This window comes from Mustelus asterias, chromosome 1 (genome assembly GCF_964213995.1).
Source record: "Mustelus asterias chromosome 1, sMusAst1.hap1.1, whole genome shotgun sequence".
Classification (NCBI taxonomy): domain Eukaryota; kingdom Metazoa; phylum Chordata; class Chondrichthyes; order Carcharhiniformes; family Triakidae; genus Mustelus; species Mustelus asterias.
In genome coordinates, this window is record NC_135801.1 from 83253158 (window position 1) to 83280334 (window position 27177).

The 27177-nt window shown below is 43.2% G+C and overlaps 1 protein-coding gene across 1 annotated transcript in view; it reads right to left on the reverse strand.

The window, feature by feature from the left end:
- scarb2c (scavenger receptor class B, member 2c) overlaps positions 1-27177 on the reverse strand; it is a 58183-nt gene that overhangs the window by 23845 nt on the left and 7161 nt on the right. Inside the window, exons 2-8 of the mRNA XM_078214251.1 lie at positions 22918-23075; positions 14111-14258; positions 12250-12441; positions 11065-11156; positions 10611-10730; positions 8802-8980; positions 7825-7943 (exon numbers count right to left, since the gene is read on the reverse strand). Coding sequence (XP_078070377.1) covers positions 7825-7943; positions 8802-8980; positions 10611-10730; positions 11065-11156; positions 12250-12441; positions 14111-14258; positions 22918-23075 — 1008 coding nt within the window. The remainder of the gene's footprint in view (positions 1-7824; positions 7944-8801; positions 8981-10610; positions 10731-11064; positions 11157-12249; positions 12442-14110; positions 14259-22917; positions 23076-27177) is intronic.

Here is a 27177-nt window from a genome sequence, read left to right on the forward strand (position 1 = left end):
CGTCTTTCGGACTGTGGGACGAAACCAGAGTACCTGGAGGAAACCCACACAGATATTGGTTTATATGGATTTTAGCAAGGCATTCGATAAGATCCCCCATGCGAGGCTTCTAGAAAAGGTGTGAGGGCCTGGGATCCAAGGGGCTGCTGCCCTGTGGATCCAGAACTGGCTTGCCCAAAGGAGGCAGAGAGTGGGTATAGATGGGTCTTTTTCTAAATGGAGGTCGGTCACCAGTGGTGTGCCCCAGGGATCTGTTCTGGGACCCTTGCTGTTTGTCATTTTCATAAATGACCTGGATGAGGAAGTGGAGGGATGGGTTGGTAAGTTTGCCGACGACACGAAGGTTGGTGGGGTTGTGGATAGTCTGGAGGGATGTCAGAAGTTACAGAGGGACATAGATAGGATGCAAGACTGGGCGGAGAAGTGGCAGATGGACTTCAACCCAAATAAATGCGTAGTGGTCCATTTTGGCAGGTCGAATGGGATGAAGGAGTACAATATAAAGGGAAAGACTTTTAGTACTGTAGAGGATCAGAAGGACCTTGGGGTCCGGGTCCATAGGACTCTAAAACCGGCCCCGCAGGTGGAGGAGGTGGTTAAGAAGGCATATGGTGTGCTGGCCTTTATCAATCGAGGGATTGAGTTTAGGAGTCTGGGGATAATGATGCACCTATATAAGACCCTCGTCAGACCCCACTTGGAGTACTGTGCTCAGTTCTGGTCGCCTCATTACAGGAAGGATGTGGAAAAGATTGAAAGGGTGCACAGGAGACTTACAAGGATGTTGCCTGGATTGAGTGGCATGCCTTATGAGGATAGGCTGAGGGAGCTCGGTCTTTTCTCCTTGAAGAGACGTAGGATGAGAGGAGACCTAATAGAGGTATATAAGATGTTGAGAGGCATAGATCGGGTGGACTCTGAGGCTTTTTCCCAGGGTGGAAATGGCTGCTACGAGAGGACACAGGTTTAAGGTGCTGGGGTGTAAGTACAGGGGAAATGTTAGGGGGAAGTCTTTCACACAGTGGGTGGTGGGCGAGTGGAATCGGCTGCCCTCAGTGGTGGTGGAGGCAAACTCAATGGGGTCTTTTAAGAGACTCCTGGATGAGTACATGGGACTTAATAGGATGGAGGGTTATAGGTAGGCCTAAAAGGTAGGGGATATGTTCGGCACAACTTGTGGGGCCGAAGGGCCTGTTTTGTGCTGTAGTTTTTCTATGTTTTCTTCTATGTTTTCTATATAGGGAGAATGTGTGGACTCCACACAGACAGTGATCCAAGCCAGGAATCGAACCCGGGTCCCTGGCGCTGTGAGGCAGCAGTGCTAACCATTGTGTCACTGTGCTGCCCATATCCTGATTTGATTATTGTAATATGCTCCCCACCCTCCTTGCTGCCTTACTGGCTCCTCACCGCCTCCCTCCCACTCACTGCCCTGTAGTTTGGTTCCCTTTCCAACCCTGCAGCTCCCTCCATCTATCTGCTTATGGCATTTTCTTCCCACAAAACGCACGGGATCAAACCGCTCACCTTCTAGGTTGGCAGGAGTGTAACAGCAGAGGTGAACTGGGTTGGAGGGGTGATTGGTCTAGTAGAGGCAGGTTAAGAGATTATTTTTTCTCTCCTTCCCTGGACCCCTTTCAAGTTATATCTCTTCCACCCCACCACCCCCCCCCAAACTTTGTCATAGCTGCAACTTCAAAACTTAAAAACATTTATAATGTAGTCGTGAACTGTAAAAAAAACACTTGCCAGCTGGGTCTCCAATCTGTGCACATTGCACACATTGGTATCACTGGTTTGATTTGAAATAAAGTGATATTCTGGCCCCAGTCATGCAACATTAAAAAAATACAAGACCATTTTAAGTAAATGGAGTTAAACGCAGAACTAACCAAACATCAAATGGCTATTAAAGTTAAAACCATCCAAGCACATTCTGGAGAACATTAAAAAATATATATTGGCTGCAGATCCAATAATTTTCAGTGGGTGGCATGAGAGAGTTAGCAACCAAATGTGAAAAGCAAGCAACAAAGCACAAAATGCAACAAAATAATTGAAGCTATCGCGTTCAGAATGATTATCCGCCTTCAATAAACTTGAGTACAAGTCTGTTAAAATAGCACAACATGCCAAGGAAAAGTCTTACCCATTTCCATTGAAAGTTATAGTTGAGGTTACAATATACTCATTTGCACCATATACAAGGTAAGATGCCATTGAGTGATTGCTGAAGTCAAGCTTAGCTTGCAGGTCACTCTGGGAAATAGTAACTGTGTTGACTTTCTGCAGTAAGAAGTCTAACACCAGGTTAAAGTCCAACAGGTTTATTTGGTAGCAAAAGCCACTAGCTTTCGGAACAGGCTGTCCCTTTGTCAGGTGGGTGGGAGTTCTGATCTTGACTTTCTGCAGCAGATGCAGGAGTGAAAGTAACGTAAACATCTTACTGGTACGGTCGTATCACAACCCATCCCCTTCCCACCTCCACTCCTAGACATTTAATTTCATGAACCCTTTTGCATGACTTTGATTCTTAAAGCCACTACCAATAGTCTAGAATAAAACTTTAACATTGGAATAAAACGTGAATTAACCTTAAAGAAACCCTCACATTGGCCCCCATACAGCTGATCTCTCTGTTCTCGACGTGCCATACCTGGAGGCGAATGTGCTGCGCGCCGACCCTTTCCAAGCCAGTTTCACATTCCATTGAGAATGAGGATCCTACACTGGAAATGAACAGCAAGTCTGCTACGAAGAGTGGTAAGTGCGGTCCTTTTTACTGTAATGATGTAATGCATTGCATTGAATCCCCAGTCACTGTTGCTTGCAGAAAGGATGTGTTTTTTAAAAATGTTTTTCCTCCAGAAGCCTCGATTACTACAAATCCCAAGTGTGCGTTTGCTGTTGGATTCTCAGCTGCTGATCAGCCAGTGCTCTTACTCCCTTTCCTCCAAAGTAGATATTCCCTGGATCCTCTTGCCATTTTTCAAGATTCAAAACTGAAATTGTTAATCAAGTTCCTATAATCAGAAGCCTTTTCTTCCCACGTGCTTTGATCGACTTGGTTTGAGGCAGTTGTGAATGGTTTTGTCTTTATGTTATCAATAACTGCTTGAATGAATTGAGGGGTTGACTCTGGGGCTTTTCCCAGTTCTGGATAGTCTGCTGTTTCCAAACATCATGGATTGTTCAGCCTTCTGGGGTTGTTCAGAATCAACTGCTGGTCTGTTTTTAGACTTTCGTGATGAATATTTTCAAAAGGTTTTAGAATGGTCATTTTTCATTCTGTGTAATATCTCATACAAGTTCTTCAGTTCTGTCCACACATCCAGCATTGAAGAAAAATTTCTGAAAAATTACAGAACAGCTTCTGAGTCTTTGAAACGCAACATTCACTGCTGACTCTTGGCCAGTTTTGTGAGGCCTCCACAAAGTGTTTTGCCAAAGCAGTGCATGTTTGCCAGACTGCCCCGACTGCTCTCCATGTTGATGCCGCCCACCTTACATTGAACCCGTTGCTGATTTCTTTAAGTAGTACAACATGTAATCCATTAGCAGTCAGGGAGAGTTGTTTTGGTGAATGACCATACAACGAATATAATGCATCCAAAAATGCCTCAAAGGTCATTTGTACCCTCGGCAACTTTGAAAGCTTCATCAACAGCAAGTTCCAGTCTATGGTTGAGGCAACACCATAATATCGTGCGAGGAAAGGAGTCAGTCATTTTCCAACACCAGTTTTGACTCCTAACTTTACATTGGCACCATCACTACAAAAGCAGATCAAAACTTTGAGCAATAACTCTCCAGTGAACCCACAACACTGCAAACATTTTAAAATTTCCCCTTTAATGGCTTCTACCACCGTGCTTTGTGGCTCAGTCAAGTCCAGAAGAAATGTAACCAGCCTCAACTCCATCTATACCCATCTATATCTATTCAAAAAAAAAATGATGAGAGCAGAGTTTCCAACGGGAGTAGTTAAATCTCCGACAAGTTCAGTCAGTTTTGACATCGTCAATGGTTTTGTTGACAATTTTCTTTTTTGCTTCAGTGGATGCGAGATTGATTGATGTCTACACAAACTGTTCTATTCCACACAAATGCCCCACTTCAATTCTGTTGATTTGCTGGATGGTGACAAGGCTCTGGTGGTCACCAAGTGGTCAATTTGTTTTGGCAATGCAGTAAGCTGTATGAAATACACGAGCAGTAGTTTCAAACACCGCTTCCTCACTTTCAACATGTGGAGATGCCGGCGTTGGACTGGGATGGGCACAGTAAGAAGTCTCACAACACCAGGTTAAAGTCCAACAGGTTTATTTGGTAGCACGAGCTTTCGGAGCACTGCCCCTTCATCAGGCAAGTGGAGAGTTGGGTTCACAAACAGAGCATATATAGACACAGACTCAATTACAAGATAATGGTTGGAATGCGAGTCTTTACAGGTAATCAAGTCTTTACAGGTGCAGACAATGCCAGTGGGGAGAAGTTAAGCACAGGTTAAAGAGGTGTGAATTGTGTGAATCCGATAACGGATGAATGGACACCGCTCGACAATCATCAGACAGAGTGTTCCCTTCCTGTTGGGGAACACTTCAGCAGTCACGGGCATTCAGCCTCTGATCTTCGGGTAAGCGTTCTCCAAGCGGCCTTCAAGACCACACAGAATCACCGAGCAGAAACTGATAGCCAAGTTCCGCACACGAGGACGGCCTTAACCGGGATCTTGGGTTCATGTCACATCACCTGTAAGCCCCATGACTTGCCTGGGCTTGCAAAATCTCACTAACTGGAGACAATACACATCTCTTTAACCTGTGCTTAACCCTCTCTCCACTCATTGTCTACACCTGTAAAGACTTGATTACCTGTAAAGACTCGCATTCCAACCATTATCTTGTAATTGAGTTTGTGTCTTTACATGCCCTGTTGCGAACCCAACTCTCCACTCACCTGATGAAGGGGCAGTGCTCCGAAAGCTCGTGCTACCAAATAAACCAGTTGGATTTTAACCTGGTGTTGTGAGGCTTTTTACTGTCACTTTCAACATTCAGATTAAGAATTTCTTTTTTTAGCCACGGTTTAACTTTTTTCAGTCTCCATGTCAGCCGCAGATTCTTGTGTTCATTTTATTTTTGGCGAACAGAGAACAGCTCTTTCTCTTTATTCTTGCTGTACGAGGATATTTCACAAGAGGCCCAGTTTAGAGAGATGTTAATCGCTTTGGCACAACACGTCAAGTCATAGAATCCTACAGTGCAGAAGGGGAGGCACGGTAGCACAGTGGTTAGCACTGCTGCTTCACAGCTCCAGGGTCCCGGGTTCGATTCCCGGCTCGGGTCACTGTCTGTGTGGAGTTTGCACATTCTCCTCGTGTCTGCGTGGGTTTCCTCCGGGTGCTCCGGTTTCCTCCCACACTCCAAAGATGTGCGGGTTAGGTTGATTGGCCATGTTAAATTGCCCCTTAGTGTCCTGGGATGCGTAGGTTAGAGGGATTAGCGGGTAAAATATGTAGGGGTAGGGCCTGGGTGGGATTGTGGTCGGTGCAGACTCGATGGGCCGAATGGCCTCCTTCTGCACTGTAGGGTTTCTATGACTTCTATGACTTCTAGGAGGCCATCTGGCCCATTGAGTCTGCACCGACCACAATCCCACCCAGGCCCCATCCCCGTAACCCATGCATTTACCCTATCTAGTCCTCCTGACACTAAGGGGCAATTTAGCATGGCCAATCCATCTAACCTGCACATCTTTGCACTGTGGGAGGAAACCGGAGCACCCGGAGGAAACCCACGCAGACACGGGGAGAATGTGCAAACTCCACACTGACAGTGACCCAAGCCAGGAATCAAACTCAGGTCCCTGGCGTTGTGAGGCAGCAGTGCTAACCACTGTGTCACCATGCCATCATGACGTATTGTGCACCCAAGGTTACCACCCAAAGCAAAAAGTCAGCAAATTTAGTTTTTGAACTTCTCAAATTGCATTTTTGACCAAACAGCAAGATATGGTTGAGTCTCAGTTTGCTTACCTGTAAATTCAGCAGCTTCTGCACTGTATGATTCTATGATGGAAGGTCAGCTGTTTCTCGCATGTCAGTGCAGACTCAATGGGCCAAAGAGCCTCTTCTGCACTGTATGATTCTATGATTCATTCATCTCCTCCCTTTGTGATAACTCACATGACAAAGGTGTAAAAGTGTCAGTTTCTCTGTGGATGACGCTTCAGTTGTTGCTGCTGTACGGCTGCCAATCTTCCATTACCTCATTTTTACATGTAAACATTTTTACATGTTAGGGTCTGTTGAACACATGGCTGCTTAGGCCACATTTTTTTCCACTTACTCTTACTTTCTAATGTAAATTGCATGCCTGACACGACAGACTTTGATTTGATTAATTATCACATGTATTAACATAGTGAAAAGTATTGTTTCTTGCTCGCTATACAGACAAAGCATGCTGTTCATAGAGAAGGAAATGAGAGTGTGCAAAATGTAGTGTTACAGTCATAGCTAGGGTGTAGAGAAAGATTAATTTAATGCGAGGTAGGTCCACTCAAAAGTCTGACAGCAGCAGGGAAGAAGCTGTTTTTGAGTCAGTTGGTGCGGGATCTCAGACTTTTGTATCTTTTTCCCCCGACGGAAGAAGGTGGAAAAGAGAATGTCCAGGCTGCGTGGGATCTTTATTATGCTGGTTGTTTTGCCGAAGCAGTGGGAAGTATAAACAGAGTCAATGGAATGGAGGCTGGTTTCCGTGATGGATTGGGCTACATTCATGACCTTTTGTAGTTCCTTGCAGTCTTGGGCAGAGTAGGAGCCATACCAAGCTGTGATACAACCAGAAAGAATGCTTTCTATGGTGCATTTGTAAAAGTTGGTGAGAGTCGTAGCTGACATGCCAAATTTCCTTAGTCTTCTGAGAAAGTAGAGGCTTTGGTGGGCTTTCTTATCTATAGTGTCGGCATGGAGGGACCAGGACAGGTTGTTGGTGATCTGGACACCTAAAAACCAGAAGCTCTCGATCCTTTCTACTTCATCCCCGTTGATGTAGCCAGGAGCACGTTCCCCTCTATGCTTCCTGAAATCGATGACAATCTCCTTCGTTTTGTTGACATTGAGGGAGAGATTATTGTCGCTGCACCAGTTCACCAGATTCTCTATCTCATTCCTGTACTCTGTCTAGTCATTGTCTGAAATCTGTCCCACTACGGTGGTGTCATCAGCAAACTTGAAAATCGAATTGGAGGGGAATTTGGTTACATAGTCCTGGGTGTATAAGGAGTATAGTAGGCGGCTGAGAACATAGCCTTGTTGGGCATCGGTGTTGAGGATGATTGTGGAGGTGTTGTTGCCTATCCTTACCGTGGTCTGTGAGTTAGGAAGTTCAGGATCCAGTCACAGAGGGAGGAGCCGAGGCCCAGGCCACGGAGTTTGGAAATGAGTTTCGTGGGAATAATGGTGTTGAAGGCTGAGCTTGACTATTAAGAAAGTAGTTTACACAGCACTCAAAAGCTAATGTTTGCAATCACATAAGCTGCTGCCACCTGATGAAAACTGTTTCAAGAGAATATGAAATATATTTAATTCAAGCAATTAATCAGATTCTCTGTCATTAAATCTAGCTTATTTTATCCACTTGTACTGAATACTTTGACCACTTTCTTACTGGCACGCCGTACCAAACTGTACTGGTTTACTGTCACCCGTCTGTGCACAATGGACTTTGGTTTGGTTTTAGCTGCACGAGTTGCTATACTCAGGTGATGAGCCACATGCCTCACCCTTGTTTTTCAATGAAGTGAACTTCATTTACTTACAGGATTTATGTCCAGAAAAGTTTCATGATTGGCCTTATTTGGGTGCATTCCTTCAATAGCATCAATAAATTTTGGATCTGCCTGGTAAAAATGTGGAGACGAAATAATAATAGGAGCACCTATTGGAGCAAAAGAGAAAAAGAATGTCATTTGTTTGAGAATGCCCACATGGTACTGGACTCAGTAAATAAGGTGACCCTATTTATAGTGAGACAGCTGCGTAATGAATGCGTGTACATATTAAACTTATACATACCTTAACCACCAGAGGAAAGGGTCAGTAAAAAGTTAATCAAATTACAAAAGAAAGGTTAGGTTAATTGATCAACCTTAAATGGTGATTTGCCACAGTAACTAATAAAGTTAGATATCCAGGGGCAGAGAAACAGCCACTAACACAAACAGTGCCTTTATTAACAGCTAGGCCCAATGGGAGCACTCTTGCTTCTGACTCAGGTGGAGTTCATACAAATATTAAATGCCCACAAATTCTTTGCAAAATAAAAATTGTCTGGCCAGAAGTGGATTTTTTTTTTATTGGAAGTGCAACGTAGTTGGAACTTCAAATGCTAATTATGAGTCCTGCAAGGGCAGGCTTAGGTTGCATCACCTACCACTTCTAATTCCCCATCACAATCGCACTCTGACCTGTGACTGGTAACATCACAAGCAGCCACAATAAAATCCTTCAGAGACGAATAACCTAAAGCATTATAAAAATATCCTTCTTCTCCAGCTAACATGCTGGATTATCTGACGACTTATGCCATGATTTTATTACAGGGCAGGGCAAGGGGAGAGGCCCTAGGTCTACCTCAGACACAGGGCTTGAGCTGTTGCTGTCATTCTGAAGCACATCCTGGCTGTCTAACCAACCGAGCTAACCAGCAAACATCCCTCCTCCCCCCGACTCGCCTCTGCAGATATCCCACTGCCTTCCTTGCGTCATTTAACAACAGGTGGCTCTATCCAGTTACCTTGCTTGCACGTGCTCACATTCAATACACCCGATCCCAGGCAGTTGCCAGCTGGAACACAGAAACCAGCATTTTCTGGGTTGACGGTAACATTGGCAAAAACCTCACTTGGCAGCACAAATCGAAAGACTGGAATCCCTTTGACTCCCAGCTCCTTCTCAAAAGTAGCATAGAGAGACCTGTGTTCAAAATAGAAATATAATGTTTAAAAAAACACACAACCAGACAAGCATTGAGAAGCAGATATGGTCATTGTTTTCAGAAGGACGATCGACAGCAAGGCAATATAGAAACAGTCCCTTTCTGCCTCCATTTAATTGAGCACAAATATTGAATCAGCAATAGAAGTTGCTCAGTAATATCAAAATGGGCTAAGAGTTTACAAATGGGTCTTATCTGCTTATGATTGTTTTAGAAAGAGTTACGGCTTGTTTGTACAAGTGTGAAGGCAACATTGTAAAGCATCAGCTCACTTTAACTTGAAGCATATGCTGGATGCTGTTTGCCAAGCCACCTTTTTACAATGAGAGCCTTTTAAACATACAGCAATCACACATCCCATCCCACCCTTTCTCCTGAAGTCCTTGTAGCGATGCAGTTCCACAGATGACTGTTAACCCAACCCTGTTGCCGGCTATTCACTGCAGGTATCAAGATCTGTTGTCATCTGATGTACACAATCAAGAAATGGATTTCCACCTCCTTAACTGAAGAGGGATTTGGGATTGTTACAGCATCAACCAATACCTCCAATGAGGTAAAGCAGATTAACACAGAATGGGTTGCAGCGAGCACTAACCTGATCATACACTCATGACAACAAGTATCTGAGCCAGTCATGAAGCCCAAACAATAAACGCACACTCAAGTAAAATTGCAATTCAATTCCAAAAGGACCTGAATGACAAGCTGCATGAATGAATCAACTTCTTGCTTTCCTAACTGACTGGCAATTGGCCAGAATTGCATGCAATTCCAAATGTGTTCAGACATTGGAGCTCAAAGACAATTGCAAAATATTCTTTCCCGTTCCCCTTCCCCCATCCCAATAAGCAAGTCCTGTTCCTCCAAGTGGTCAGAAAGTATAAACAATTTGCAGGATAAAGTGACTTTAATGTAGTAAATGGCACAAGACAGTTCACAGGAATATTAGCAAATTAATATATTAAAATGCATACTTGGGTGGAACTAGAAGAAAAGGTAGTTTTTGCTCTGCCTTATTTTCTTTCGTGCTTTATCACGGCATTCACAAGGAAAATGTTGGAGTGGGAAGCGGGGTGGGTGGAAAAGAACAGGAAAAGGAAAAACGAGAGAGAGAGAATGACAAATTTGCAAGACAAAAAAAAAGTTCTAATCTCTCAATGACTGTACCCCTCCCTCTCTGTAACCTCTTTCAGCCCCGCAGCACTCCTGTGCTACTTACATTCCTCTGGTTCTGGCCACTTGCTGCATTTCTTTCATCCCCACTATTGGTAGCCATACCTTCTGCCACCTAGGTCCCGAGCCCTAGAATTCCCTTCCCAAACTTCCCATTTCTAAAACACTTTCCTCCTTTACAACACTCCTTAAACCTGCTCTCTTTAGCCAAGCTTTTACTCACCCCACTTAATATCTCCTCCTTTGGTTCAATGTCAGCGCTTGTCTGATCCTGCATCCGAAAATCCTCAGGACGTTTGAATACATTAAAAGGCAGCATATGAAATGCCAGCTATTGTTGGCATCAGCTTTGCAATTTTACCAGTGCACCTAACCAGTTGGGTGCAACAAAACCATGAAAACAAACAGACAAACAGAGTAACTTATTCTCACCGGCAAAGATCTGAAGAAAAGAACTGAAGGGTATCATTTTTGGTTACTAATGGGTGAAAGGAAGTACCATCAGTACCATTGATCATATTGCACATATCCGTTGTCCACCAATCCAACGAGCTGAAGGTTTATTTTAAATTGGAGAGTGGGGGGAGAGAAAAGAAACCGTGCATTAGAGCTGTAATTAAAGGAATGAAACAACCTCCAGTACACATGAATGAACTACAAATCCCAATTTTACAAACTGATGTATATAAGCAACAAATTTAATTAATATTTTCCACACATTATCCCACTTCGAATTGGCAGCAAATATTCGACTGTAAACTGATTTAACCAGAACCCAACCCTGGTTTAAAGTTTCCAGAACAGCAGATTCTTGTTTAGATCTGGGCATTTCATTCCATTCAGTCAGTTTAATCTTTAATTGGAAACCAAAAGTAAAAGCACTTACTTGTTACCCCGCCATTCGACGATCCGAGTAAAATTTTCATAGTTTTCTTGTCCCGTGAGAAAAACATATTCACCGTCATCTGTCCCATTCATCTAAAGATGCAACATATTACAAAGCCATGACTGCAAATCAAACTAAGCCCACCCACATATTATAATTGAAATACCATAATGTATAAAACAAGGCTGTGTACAGACTCATCTGGTCAATCCACAGGAACGCAGAGCCTGAAAATGCACATTGGCTAAGGAATATTTAAGGAAACTGAATTTTTATCTTTTTAAAGAAATTCACTAAATTCAACCACGTTCACTGAGAGTCTATTGCGAATTCAGCTTTAATCTACTACATTCATTCAAAAAGTACTGCAAAGGAAAGAAATCTTTCCCGTCCCACACCCCACACACAAAGTTTATTTATTAGTGTCACAAGTAGGTTTACATAACACTGCAATCAAGTTACTGTGAAAATCCCCTAGTCATCACACTCCGGCGCCTGTTTGGGTACACTGAGGGAGAATTTAGCATGGCCAATGCACCTAAACAGCACGTCTTTTGGACTGTGGAAGGAAACTGGAGCATCCAAAGGAAACCCACGCAGACACGGGGAGAACGTGCAGACTCCACACAGAAAGTGACCCAAGCCGGGAATGGAACCCAGATCCCTGACGTTGTGAGGCAGCAGTGCTAACCACTGTGCCGCCCTCATGTGCCACCCTAATGGTGGACAATATAAAACTGATCATTGTTTTAACACGTCCCGAGTGTTGCTGGAAAACCAAGTTGTTTCAATGCTGTTTTCCTATACAACAAGAAATCCAGATCATTGCCGAGGTCCTGTATGCAACCTGATGCGTCTATTTTTCTTTAAAGCTATTTTGAGCACATGGTGGTCAACAGCTCAAAGATTTATTTATAGCGCTGGGAAGTTTCCCAAAATGTCAGTCAAGTCCACAGTACCAAACAGACAGACACTGAGCCACCCTACGTTAAATTGGAGGGGGGAGAATCAGATCATAGTCAGCATCTGAAGAGAATGATGACCAATATTGACCTATACTTTATCACTAAGACCGGATTTGAAAAGTTCCTGGGTTTTCTTTCAAAGTATTGGCCAAATTGCTGTGCATTTTCAGTTTTCATTGCTCAATCCCAACATATTCACACAAGTTCAATAATGACTTACCTTATAATACAGCCCAAAGTAATCATCAATGTCTCTTTTAAAGAAATGGATAGCTGAAAGGACAGGATCTTTGTAACCCCAAAGAAGTTCATGTACTGTTCGTGTTGTAAAGAGACCAACCCCTTTGACCACAAACAAAGCTTCTGCCAGTAAAATCTGGGAGCTGGAATACTTTGCCATATTCATTACCGTCTGTTTACAAAAAGAAATAAAAGTTTATCAATTCAAACAATTGTTTAAAAAATAGCTCTGATATATAGCTGACTTCAAAGAGGATTTTGTTCTTGTATAGTTGCATATGAAATAGAATAGATCTTATAGCAATGTAATAACTGGGAGGGGGAGTGGAGTGAAAGACATCCCTCAGACGCAGGAAAACAAAATGCATAGACCTATTTTGTGGCACATTCCTTCCCTGTCACAGAAGAGCCTAGCAAACTCCACCCCAAGTAAATCACATGCATTTCAAGGGCTAATTGGCAAGATGTGACCAGGGCCCTGAAAGGATCTCTGTTGGAACCCTCAACTAGTCAGTTCACTCGTTAATAATTTAGATGCTGGGATAGAAACCACATTTTCAAGTCTGCTAACGACACAAAGAAAAGCGGCATCATAAACAGTGTAGGTGGAAGTTATAAAGAAACAGTGAAACATTAAGTGAATGGACCGAACTGTGGTAATAGCATTTCAAATGTGAGGTCAACCACTTTGGACCTAAAACGTATAGAGCAGACTACTCCCCAAACAAAAAACAGCCAGAAATTGGGAATCCAGGTACATAAATCATTTAAATGTGACAAATAAGCACAAAAAATGAGCAAAAAGGCTAATAGAATGCTGTTTTTTTAATATCTAGAGGAATAGATTACGAAGAGGTAGAGGTCACAATTCAGTTACACAAAAAGGCCTGGTTAGATCACAGCTGGAACACAGAGCAGCTCTGGGCAACATTCAACATGCCTTGGATGTTATTATTAGCCTTGGAGGAAGTGCAGTGTAAATTTATCAAAATTATACCTGGACTCCAAGGGTTAAATTACAAGGAGAGATTACACAAACTAGGGCTCAATTTAACCTTCTAAATTCCAAGAAATCATGTCTTGATTGAAATTTTAAACATATTAAGAACAGGTATGATGAGTATAGAGGAACTATTTCTGCAGGTGGGCAAGTCCCAGGCTAGGGGGTCACAGTTTAAATGTTGGAGCCAGGCCTTACAGAACCTTCCTGTATACAAAGGGTGGCCAAAGTTTGAAATTCCCTCCCGTAAATGACAATAAACACTAGGTCATTATTAACTTGAATACCGAGATGGGCAGGTTTTCATTAATCACAGGTGTTAAGCAGGTATGTGGAGGGATGTCACAGATCAGCCACGATTTCATTGAATGGTAGAACAGGTGCCAGGGGATAAAGGGCCTACTCCATTCCTACGACCCTAAGTGCCAAGCTGAAGCAGGCACCTTGTATCCTCTCGGGAAAATTTCAATCATTTGGTAGCCTTTTGGCTACTGAACCCAATTAGAAAGTCCCAATGTCAAAAGTTTGGAACACAGCCGCAGGTCCCAACATTTACCTTTTTTTTTAAAAAAAGAAATGTGAACACAGACCCAACTGGAGTTTCCAAATTATTAGGGCAGCTGTCCCCTCAAGTACAGTGTCCCTCCAAGAAAGAGACCTCCCTTTCAACAACCCAAAGCCTCATCACTGAAATTCAAAGGTTATTTCTGAAATATGTGAAATGGCCATTAAAAATCAAAAGCAGCTCAAATGTCAAAGTTTATCTCAAATACATGCAAGTTAATCTGACTGTATCTTGGCATGTCTGTTGAATATAGAGTTTAAAAAACTAGTAACTCACCACAACTGGAACATTCACTGTCCTAATCAAATCAGTTGCAGGATCTCCTTTCGACAACTCAGGAACAAATACATAGGTCTTAGAGGTCAGAGCAGACACCATCTCGTCGTCATCCAGAAACGTCACGTTTTCTCTAAGTTTATACTCTCTGAAAGATGCCAAAACTGGCTGCTATTTAAATAAATAATGAAGGGAGAAAAACACAGACAACCACTCAAGTCTGTACAAAACCCCTTCCCCACCAAGGATCCATTTCATCAGGTTTGATGCCTCAGTGGGTTTAAACAGCTTGTGTTTGCATCATTCTGACCTCAGTAAGGTGGGAAGGGGACAAAGACTGCACTTACTCATCACTCTTCCCAACTACTGTACATGGTAAAGTACTTCAATTATCTCCAAAGTTCATGCCACTGCTTTGTGGGCAGACACAGCAGCTAACTTTACCAGAGAAAGACACGGAATTTATGATAAATTAATCTGCTGTGGTGGAGTTGGCTGAGGAATGAATTTGGGCCACAACACAGAAGACCTCGCTTCAAAAAAATATGCGTCAAGATCTTTAATGGCCACTGAAGCAGGCATAGCGAATCTCAGTTTAGCGCTCGTGGACACAGTGCACCTCGAACAATACTGCATTTCCTAATGACCGCACTGAATTTTCAGCCTAGATTATGCCAAATATATAACCATAACGCTCTGATGCAAGAGTGTATTATTCACTAATCAAACTGATAGTGGCGTGCAGTTCAGCAAGAGAGAGCGATAGTGTGTGTGGGGGGAGGGGCGGGTGTCAACTTGTTGACCAACCATGTTCTCAGGAAAATCAGTGCAATGTCAGAGGGGAACATGCAAGTGATTGGTTGGGAAGTATTTCCTTGTTCATCTTTCCGAACTCAAGTAAAAGATTAGTAGTTGTAAGGTTTTATGAACGGTAATGTTTACAGGCAGTAATACAGATAATTGGAAGTGGCAGGATTTGTTAATTATACATTTTTAAAAATAAAAGATTAACAAACACATGACAAAAGTGGCAGGGCTGGTGATGTGTTGCGACTGCAGGATGTGGGCATTCATGGACACCAATGCGATCCAGGACATCCAGATATCCACAGTGAAGCTCGAGGAGGTTCAGCTCAGAGCCACTGAGCTGGAGTCAGAGCAGCAGACTCTGATGCATTAGCAAGGGGGAAAGTTACCTGGACACTGCAGTCACAACCCTTGAGAGGCAGAACTTTAGAGTTCACTCCAGGGGTCACGCCAGATGAATTATTAATGGGATGCCATTTACTGACCCATTTGGATTTAGTATTTCCAGATTTGGTGAGGAGGGTGGAGGTTAGACAAGCCCCCCAGAAAGAAAACCATGACTCGAGGAAAAAGGACAGAGTTTTCCCGGTTGACAATCTAGTCCTGGCCAGGAACTTTGCAGCAGGATCGGCAATAGTGCCTGTAAAACTGCAGAAAGAGACTAGTCTACTACATTGTAGAAGGACTAGTTTATTTCTTAGTGTCACAAGTAGGCTTACATTAACATGTGAAACTCCCCTAGTCACCACACTCCGGCGCCTGCTCGGGTACACTGATGGAGAATTTAGCATGGCCAATGCGCCTAATCAGCACGTCTTTCGGAAATCATAGAATCATAGAAACCCTACAGTGCAGAAGGAGGCCATTCGGCCCATCGGGTCTGCACCGACCACAATCCCACCCAGGCCCTACCCCCACATATTTTACCTGCTAATCCCTCTAACCTACGCATCCCAGGACTCTAAGGGGCAATTTTTTTTTTTTTAACCTGGCCAATCAACCTAACCCGCACATCTTTGGACTGTGGGAGGAAACCGGAGCACCCGGAGGAAACCCACGCAGACACGAGGAGAATGTGCAAACTCCACACAGACAGTGACCCGAGCCGGGAATCGAACCCAGGACCCTGGAGCTGTGAAGCAGCAGTGCTAACCACTGTGCTACCGTGCCGCCCGGACTGGGTTAAGAAACTGGAGCACCCGGAGAAAACTCACGCAGACATTGGGAGAATGTGCAGAACTCTGCACAGATAGTGACCCAAGCGGGAATCAAACCTGGTCCCTGGCGCTGTGAGGCAGCAGTGCTAACCACTGTGTCCCTGTGCCACCCCAAGGAAGAAAAATGTGGATCATTTGAGGGAGGGAGTTGGGCCTGATATATACCACTGAATTTCTTAAGTTTTAAAGTAACATAGAACATAGAACATAGAAAGCCACAGCACAAACAGGCCCTTCGGCCCACAAGTTGCGCCGATCACATCCCCACCTCTAGGCCTATCTATAGCCCTCAATCCCATTAAATCCCATGTACTCATCCAGAAGTCTCTTAAAAGACCCCAACGAGTTTGCCTCCACCACCACCGACGTCAGCCGATTCCACTCACCCACCACCCTCTGAGTGAAAAACTTACCCCTGACATCCCCCCTGTACCTACCCCCCAGCACCTTAAACCTGTGTCCTCTCGTAGCAACCATTTCAGCCCTTGGAAATAGCCTCTGAGAGTCCACCCTATCCAGACCCCTCAACATCTTGTAAACCTCTATCAGGTCACCTCTCATCCTTCGTCTCTCCAGGGAGAAGAGACCAAGCTCCCTCAACCTATCCTCATAAGGCATGCCCCCCAATCCAGGCAACATCCTTGTAAATCTCCTCTGCACCCTTTCAATGGCTTCAACATCTTTCCTGTAATGAGGTGACCAGAACTGCGCGCAGTACTCCAAGTGGGGTCTAACCAGGGTCCTATAAAGCTGCAGCATTATCTCCCGACTCCTAAACTCAATCCCTCGATTAATGAAGGCTAGTACGCCATACGCCTTCTTGACCGCATCCTCCACCTGCGAGGCCATGGTTGAATTGCAAAGAAGAATCCTTAAAGCCAATTACATGGATATGAGGGAAGAGCTAGTGAAGTTAAATGGAGTAAATATTCTCAATATGGTGATAAATGAGTAGCACAAAGATGGATTTCATTAAAAAACAAAGGGGCGACCTTACCAAACAAATTCTAAGTGCCAAACAAGTGTAAAAACAGGAGAAAGAGTTAACTAGCCAAAAATATAAAAACAGATTGTAACAGCTTTTATAAGTATAAACAAAGGTGTAGCTAAGTAAACATTGGTCCTGTGGAAGTAAAGGCAGGAGAAATCAAGGGGAATGAGGAAACGGCAGAGGCATGTAACAAGTCAGTTGTGTCTTCTACTCTGAAAACAGACACAAGTTTTATACCAGAAAAGATGGTAGCCTAGGGGTTAAAAAGTGAGGAAATTAATGTCAGCAGAGAAAAAGTATTGGAGAAACTTAAGGGACTATAATCTGACAAATACCCAGACCCTGCGGGCTTACACCTGAGGATTCCAAAAGAGATAGCTGAAGAGATAGTGAATATCCTGACTATGATTTTCCAAAATTGCTTAAGATTCGGGAATCGTCCCATGAGATTGCAAGTTGGCAAACATTATGCTGCTTTTCACGGAGGGAGAAAGCAAAGAGGGAACTATAAGCCAGTTAACCTAACAGTCACTGGGATAATACCAGGATCTAATATTATCGAAGTCTTAATGCACTGTAATCGAATGATTTTACTCAAGGCTCCTGTTTGGCAAAGTTATTAGAGATTTTTGAGGATATAACAAGGAAAGTGGATGAAGAGAAACCAGTCAATATACCTGGATTTCCAAAATAATTCTAATAAGGTGCTCCACAGAATGTTAATAGGCAAAATAAAGGCTCATGGAGTTGTCGTACTATACTGCACAGATGAAGATTAGTTAATAGACCGGAAGCAGACAGTCAAAATTATTGGGGCATTTTCAAAATGATAGATAGTGAATGGAGTGACACAAGTATCAGTGCTGGGGTCACAGTTATTTACCATCTATATTAATGACTTGGGTGAAGGGAGAGAGTGTAAAGCATCAAAATGTGATAATACAAAGCGAGGGTGTTTGGGGGGGGTGGGGGAGGGGAGAAGGTAAGCTCTGGGGAGGACACAGAGGCTGCAGAGATATAGGCAGGTTAAGTGAGTGGACAACAAGATTGCAGATGAGGTATAATGCAAGGAAGTGTGAAGATATTTATTTTTGTTGCAAGAGAAAAGCAGAGTATTTTTTAAAGGTATATGAAACTTTTAAGTGTTGATATTCAAAGAGAATTGTTTGTGCAAAAAGGAATGCAGAAAGGAATGCAGAAAGTTAGCATGCAGGTACAGCAAGCAATTAAGGTGATAAACGGCATGTTGGCCTTTATTGCTCGGGGACTGAAATAAGCAAATAAAGAAGTCTTGCCATAATTGTGCACAACTTTGGAGATCATACCCAGAATACTGCGCTGTTTTGGTCACAACATTTAAGAAAGGATATACTTGCATTGGAGGCAATTTGGTCCCTGGGATGAGGGGGTTGTCCTTTACCGAGAGGTTGAGTAAATTTTTGGGAGTTTAGAAGAATGAGAGGCAATCTCATTGAAACCTACAAGATTCAGAAGGCGCTTGATAGGGTAGATGTAGATTGTTTCCGCTGGTCAGGGAATCTAAAACATGGGGCACAGGCTTTGGTTCAAGGCATGAGTCATTAAAACAAGCACTCAAAAAAAACAAAAGCACTTTAATTTCAGCTTTTACACATTTAATTTAATCAGGCCTAATTGCTATACTTTTCAGAAGCTGTGGGGAGGGGGGGAAAATAAGCAAATAAATAAGTCTTGCCATAATTGTGCACAACTTTAAAAAAGGTCTGAGACAAGGAGAAATTATTTTATTCAAAGGGTTGAATGACCCTTTTGACTAAGGGTCAAAAGGAATGACCAAGGGGCAGCACAGTGGTTAGCACTGCTCCTCCCAGTGCCATAGACCTGGGTTCAATTCCTGCCTTGGGTAACTGTGTGGAGTTTGCACATTCTCCCCGTGTCTGTGTGGGTTTCCCTCCAGGTGCTCTGGTTTCCTCCCACACTCCAAAGGTGTATAGGTTAGGCAGATTGGCCATGATAAATTGACCTTTAGTGCCAGAAGAATTGGCAGGGTAAATATGTGGGGTTACGGGGATAGGGCCTGGGTGGGATTGTGGTCGGTGCAGACTCGATGGGCCAAATGGCCTCCTCTGTACTGTAGGGATTCTATGAATCTTTGGAATTCTCTACCCCAGTGGGTTGTGGGTGTTCAATCATTGAATACACTTAAGGCTGAGATGGACAGATTTTTAGTCTCTCTGTAAATTAAGGCATATGGGGAGCAGGCAGGAAAATAGAGTTGAAGCCCAAGGTGAGCAATGACCATACTGAATGGTGCAGCAGGCTTGACAGGCTATATAGTCTAGTCTTGCTCCTGTTTCTTGTGACATCTCTTGTCTATTGCAGATTGGCCTCTCACATCTTGGGCAATAGCAAACAAAAGCTAGGGACCAGGGAAGGGAGGGAATTAGAATGGCAGTGTTTTCGAATTATCAGGGTGTGGTGGAAGGCAGACAAGGCTCAAAATCAAAAGTGCAGTTTAAGGGAGGAACTCTTGAGCTGGAGAAAGTGGGAGGAATGAGAAAGACCATGTAGAATAACTGAGGCATTAGAGACAGGGCACGATGGGCATGGACTCAGGTAGGCAGACATCTGGGTGATTTGGATTTAGAATTGTTGGGCAGGGAAACTATCAGACTCAAATCAAATTCACTCCAACCCCCGAGGTTTAACTTCAATCTTCAATTTTTTTTTAAAAAAGAACTGACGATGACTTTGACCAGTTGACAAGATAGTGTTCACTCATGACAATGTCTCCACTGACTGGAAAGTGAAAAGGAGGAATTTTAAGTCAAGAGAAAAGCTTGCAAAGTATCAGCCTTTACAATAAATGTGTTTCCTGCTGAGCAATACCACGAGATCCGAGTAGGCGGCTTTGGTTCAAGGCATGAGTCATGAAAACTAAGCAACAGGTTCATGCCAATAAAAGCAAAACCTAACTAAATCAATTCGCCATTTAATCACCAACACTACTTTAATGCAGATTAAAACAAGCACACAAAAAAAACAAAAGCACTTTAATTTCAGCTTTTACACATTTAATTTAATCAGGCCTAATTGTTATACTTCTCAGAAGCTGTAGGGAGGGGGGAAAAATAAGCAGTTTAAATAAAGCGAATAGAGTAAAACTCTGTCTCTGAAAATTATCAGTGGCAAAGTTCAGATGCAAATGATGGGACCATTTAATCAGATGTAAATTTTATTCCTATTCAGATGCAGACTTAGGGATTTTGCACTATTTGCCTGAAGATCAGAGGGAAATACAAATACTTAATGTGCACTGTGTTTTTTTACTGATAGCCAGTGCTATCAAAAGGTTGGATTTCATGGGATAAAGGGGGAGGTGGCTAGATGGGTGGAGAACTGGCTTGGTCACAGAAGACAGAGGGTGGTAGTGGAAGGGTCTTTTTCCGGCTGGATGCCTGTGACTAGTGGTGTTCCGCAGGTATTGGGACCTCTGCTGTGTGTGATTTATATAAACGATCTGGAAGAAGGTGTAACTGGGGTGATCAGTAAGTTTGCGGATGACACGAAATTGGCTGGACTTGAAGATAGTGAGGAACATTGTCAGAGGCTACAGAAGGATATAGATAGGCTGGAAATTTGGGCAAAGAAATGGCAGATGGAGTTCAATCCAGATAAATGCGAAGTGATGCATTTTGGTAGAACTAACGTAGGGGGGAGCTATACGATAAATGGCAGAACCATAAAGGGTGTAGATACGCAGAGGGACCTGGGTGTGCAAGTCCACAGATCCTTGAAGGTGATGTCACAGGTGGAGAAGGTAGTGAATAAGGCATATAGCATGCTTCCCTTTATAGGACAGGGCATAGAGTATAAAAGTTGGGGTCTGACGTTGCAGTTGTATAGAATGTTGGTTCGGCCGCATTTGGAATACTGCGCCCAGTTCTGGTCGCCACACTACCAGAAGGATGTGGAGGCTTTAGAGAGAGTGCAGAGGAGGTTTACCAGGATGTTGCCTGGTATGGAAGGGCTTAGTTATGAGGAGAGATTGGGTAAACTGGGGTTGTTCTCACTGGAAAGACGGAGGATGAGGGGTGACCTAATAGAGGTGTATAAAATTATGAAAGGCATAGATAGGGTGAACGGTGGGAAGCTTTTTCCCAGGTCGGCACGAGGGGGTCATAGATTCAAGGTGGGGTGGGGGGGGGGGGGGGAGGAAGGCTTAACACGGGGAGAGAGGAGGAAGGTTTAACACGGATATCAGAAGGACGGATTTTACACAGAGGGTGGTGGGGGCCTGGAATGCGCTGCTGAGCAAGGTGGTGGAGGCGGACACACTAGGAACATTTAAGACTTATCTAGATAGCCACATGAACGGAGTGGGAATGGAGGGATATGAAAGAATGGTCTAGTTTGGACCAGGGAGCGGCGCGGGCTTGGAGGGCCGAAGGGCCTGTTCCTGTGCTGTATTGTTCTTTGTCCCGAGTTCCTCGTCTGCTTTAAGCATTTGCTGACACATTATGTGGGCCACTTGACACGGTATCACAACTAATGTAGGCGATTCTGGCTGCTGCTTTACTGTGGCTTTCCCAAGAAGAGTTCTTGCTTATAGCACGCCATTGCCAAAATTAATTTCCTTAAATGTAGCAGGGACAGAGAGGGAGGAAAGTGGTGTCTGAGCAATGACCAGGTTAATTGGAATGCCCCCAAACAAGGCAGGGAGGGAAAGAGGGGAAATGTTCCCTTTAAGACGCATGTATGTGCAGGCTGGCAGCAATCTGGAATATACTGCACATTGAAATAAACTGCCCAACTTCCTCAGTTTATCAAGGAAATTTCCAGCATAATGCAAGTTATGACTTTGAAATGCCCATGCGCAAAGGCAGAGTCGTCAGAGGAGATTATGACCGGTCCTGTATAAATAAAATGTACAAGGAACATTGGAAAGGGGAAATGAGAAAAGAAAGGGTTCAAGGTAGCAATAGACCTTTGGATTTAAATGGCCTAAATGTTGGGATTTTTCAACAAAGTAATCCTCACCAGACAGAGAAGATTGGGAATTGCTTCAAAATGAATCAGAGTGCAGCATGTTTAAAATGGGAATATTCAAGCTTTTCCAAGTAGCAAGCCCCAGACGCTCCAAGAATAGCTTGCTCCAACCTTTCAATGTTTGCATTTATCCCTTCAGACTTTTATGAGCGTACATTTTTTTCTCTTCCCTGCAATAACAAGCATAGGAACATTGTGGATCCCTACATCTTAAGTGACAAACTCCTGTAACTTTGTTGTCACGTGTCATGTATTCAAGGGGCAGCTGGATATAACATTGGGGTGAATGGGATTAAAGGTTATGGGGAAAAAGCAGGATTAGGCTACTGAGTTGGATGGTCAGCCATGATCTCAATGAATGGCGGAGCAGGTTTGAAGGGCCAAATGGCCTTCTCCTGTTCCGATCTTCTATGTTTCTATGCCATAGGTTCATGATATCCGGACAATTGGAGGGGTCAGCTTTTTGAGTCTCCATCAGTTCAATTTTGAAGCTGTTTATGTAGGATTTGCTAGTTTAGCATCTATGGTGAAACTAATGCAGTGATGAAGAGATTGAATGCATTGGGTGGAATCCATAATGACACACACTATACATGGTCTACGGATGGAGCAGACTGCAGGGACCAAGTCACCTTCCTCATGCCATGCTGTTATTTTGTTTTAAACATAGCATTTAAAAAACTCAAAATTTATGGAAAGTACAAATGGTCTAAATATCATGAAGCAGTTTCAACTGAAAAGATTAAAATTTTCATTGATCATACCTGTAAGTGTAAGGACCTTTTTCTTCAAGAAATGGTTTTCCTCCATTCAGCACCTCCTCGGGGTTTGTGACATTAAAGAAGTAAAACTGCATGTAAATTGGTGGGGGAGGATCTTTCCAAGTTTCAAAGGTAACTGTGTCATTCCTCAGCTGTATTTCCTGCAGAAAGATACAGCAAGGCCAAAGTATGACAAAGGACAGCAACATGGATGGGACAAATCTTTTAAATAATAGGCATTCTACTGTGAAAACTAAGGACAGATTTAATAATGCAGTGCAATAGTTGAGGTGGACATACTCTCTTCCAACGGGAAAAAGATATAAAAGTTTGAGATCACATACCAACCGACTCAAGAACAGCTTCTTCCCTGCTCCCAGAACTTTGAATGGACCTACCATATATTAAGCTGATCTTTCTCTACACCCTAATTATGACTACAGAACTACATTCTGCACCCTTTCCTTCCCTTCTCCCCTATGTACTCTATGAACAGTAGGTTTTGTCTGTATAGCACACAAGAAACCATACTTTTCACTGTATCCCAATACATGTGACAATAATAAATCAAATCAGATGCGAACTTTAGAAAACCCTGGTTAGCACATGAGTTTGCACATTCTCCCTGTACCTGCATGCGTTTCCTCCCACAGTCCAAATGTATGCAGGTTAGGTGGATTGGCCATGATAATTAGGTGGGGTTACAGGGATAGGGCCTGGGTGGGATGGTCATTGGTGCAGACTCAATGGGCTGAATGGCCTCCTTCTGCATTGTAGGGTTTCCATGATTTCTAAATATGAATGCCTATATTCAATTGCTCATAATTAAATCCTGATCTGGCAAATACTACCAAATTGGTGAATTGAATTGAAAGTAGCTGACACACAAAAGAAAACATGTCCATCAGTGGGAAACAGCTCAAGAAAACAAAGCAACTTGCAGCAATTTTGCAGTTGCATAAATGCTGACTCGGCTGAGGTTGGGTAAAATGGGTGAGGACAGAAAGGGAAGAATCAAAACAATTGTAATAAATAGTGTTAAAAATTATTTTAAAAATCAGACTTCTCCTAATATTGCCAGTAAATAATTAAGTTTAAGTTTATTTATTATTGTCACAAGTAGGCTTACGTTAACACTGCAATGAAGTTACTGTGAAAATCCCCTAGTCGCCACACTCTGGCGCCTGCTCGTGTACACCGAGGGAGAATTTAGCATGGCCAGTGCACCTAACCAGCACGTCTTTCGGACCGTGGGAGGAAACCGGGGCACCCGGAGGGAACACATGCAGACACGGGGGAGAAAGTGCAGACTCTGCACAGACAGTGACCCAAGCCGGGAATTATGTTACAAGAGCAGAAAGCCGCATTTTCATATTTAGCTTTGCACCGAATTAACTAATCTTAGCCAGCAAGGGTTGAATTGGATTGGCTGAAGTCTAAGTCTACGGCCCCCATCCATGCAAGATCATGGCTATAAAACTGAAGAGCTGCAAACGAGAACCAATCAAATTGTTCCAGTGCAGCTGTGATATTACCATTTACACAAAAATATGCAAATTTACCAGGAATGTCTCCTCAGTAACAAGAAAAAAAATGATAAATGTCTCATAGCCAATTATCTCACAGTCTCCCAATGATCAGGCTTCTGAAAGGAGTTTTCAATTTAGACAGCTCAAGCATCACCTATTCAATGTTTAGTTTAGATTTTAATCACTCGGTTCCCCAGCTCATCACTGGCCTTTGGACAAGCATTGATGCAAGATCTGAATATTAGCACGATGCGAGTGTAACCTCGCTTGATAACAAGACACTGATTTGGATAGCAGCATCAAGGGATTTCTAGCACAACAGACAAAACACCCCAGCAGCTGAAGTTAAAGTCAATATGCACAAAGCTAGTTGTCAGAGGCCAACCATCACAGGCCCAAAAGAAAAATCTTCTGCTCAATGATAGTCAGTTGCTTCATTAATCAACATCCCTCCAGCATGAAGTTAAGAATGGGGGTAATCGTAAACAACTTGCATTCAGTTCCTCATCTCCACTGATAAAGCAGCCTCTGCCAGCCCACAGTACAATTGGAACAGGAAGCGGGTGGATATCCTGCAATTTGCCTCACTTGTTAGTCTACTTGTCTACTTCCTGTGTTCACTCTCATTCCAACACTGTTACATGACTCAACTCCTCACCAAACCCAATCTTTAGTCACTCCTCCCCCCAAACCTCAAATCAGGAGCATTACGAAATACTCTCCACTTTGATTTATTATTGTCACATGTATTATCATAGTGAAAAGTATTATTTCTTGCGCACGATACAGACAAAGCATATAGTTCATAGAGAAGGAAACAAGAGAGTGCAGAATGTAGTGTTACAGTCATAGTTAGGGTGTAGAGAAAGATCAACTTAATGCAAGACAAGTCCATTCAAAAGTCTGACAGCAGCAGGGAAGAAGCTGTTCTTGAGTCGGTCGGTACGTGACCTCAGACTTTTGTATCTTTTCCCCGAAGGAAGAAGGTGGGAGAGAGAATGTCCGAGGTGCGTGAGGTCCTTAATTATGCTGGCTCCTTTGCCGAGGCAGTGGGAAGTGTACACAGAGTCAATGGATTGGAGGCTGGTTTGCGTGATGGTTTGAGCTACATTCATGACCTTTTGTAGTTCCTTGCAGTCTTGGGCAGAGCAGGAGCCATACCAAGCTGTGATACAACTAGAAATAATGCTTTCTATGATGCATCTGTAAAGGTTGGTGAGAGTCATAGCTGACATGCCAAATTTCCTTAGTCTTCTGAGAAAGGTGAGCTTAACTATAGTGTCGGCATGGGGGGGGACCAGGATAGATTGTTGGTGATCCGAACACCTAAAAACTTGAAGCTCTCGACCCTTTCTACTTCGTCCCTGTTGATGTAGACAGGGGCATGTTCTCCTTTATGCTTCCTGAAGTTGATGACAATCTTCTTTGTTTTGTTGACATTGAGGGAGAGATTATTGTTGCTGCACCAGTTCACCAGATTCCCTATCTCATTCCTATACTCTGTCTCGTCATTGTTTGAGATCCGACCCACTACGGTGGTGTCGTCAGCAAACTTGAAAATTGAATTGGAGGGGAATTTGGCCACACAGTTAGTAGAGTGAGTAGAGTACAAAGACTACAAGAGTCTTTTTTTTTTAAACAGCAATGTCCAGTATCAGAACAGCTAGGGAAGGACTAATCAATGCAGTCTTGCCAGCACTGCTTATATTGGGAAAACATGTTTTGTTGAAATTTCCATTGGTGCTGGAAATCCCCTGATACTTCACTCAAATGACAAGCGTCCAGGAGAGATCAGGCAGCAAGTAGCAGCAAGTTATTTAACATGAAGAGCATTACAACCAATGTGGAAGGAACATATCAATGGGCTGAATGGCCTCCTTCTGCACTGTAGCGATTCCATGGTTAAAACTGAAAATTCCCTTCAGAACAAGGTTGGAATAAGCATATATTTTATACCCTGTTCTTTATGATTTTAAAAAGTGCGGAGAATATTATTGAGCATGTGGAAGGAAAAGGGCAGCATACTGAAAAATATGTCCCCAGAATGGATATGACTGTTGCAGTGGAGAGTTATCCTGCCACCGAAACAAACTTTGTACTCATTGACCTTATTAACAGCAATGTTTACTCGGGGCTCCTCATGTAGAAATATTCAAATGTACAATTATCCATTCTACTTCCTCTCCCAGGTTATCAATAGGTTATGCCTTTTCTTATTTTAATAGCAACAAGTCCTTAGTCCATTTACTTTAACTTTCAAAATCACCTTCCAACCCAATGAAAAGTGGCTGGCTTCTGCTTATTCATCTGTACCTTTCCTGCACCCATACATGCCCCCAACCCATTACTGTAGACACAATGTGAACTGAGCGCTGGCTTGGCTTCAGATTGATTAGTGCACAGCATCACTTATTTACACACCGAAGCAATAGGTTTATGCCAAGTCCAAGGCTCAGTTGCCTCCATCAACATCGAAGTTTTAAGCACAAGGGGACCAGCTTCAGCCAAAAAAAGGTGGAAAAGTTAAAAAGATTTTTTAAATTTTCAGGTCAATGACCTTGTGACAAAGTAGTCCTGACACAAGATCATCGACCAACATACGCTGCGTAATCTGCTGAATATTTCCAGGCTTGATTTTTAGATCAGCTTCCTGGCATCTGCAGTGTTTTGCTTTCGTAAAACAAGAAAAATGTTGGTTAGGAGGGGGGAGGAAAGATTACAATTCTTCAACACA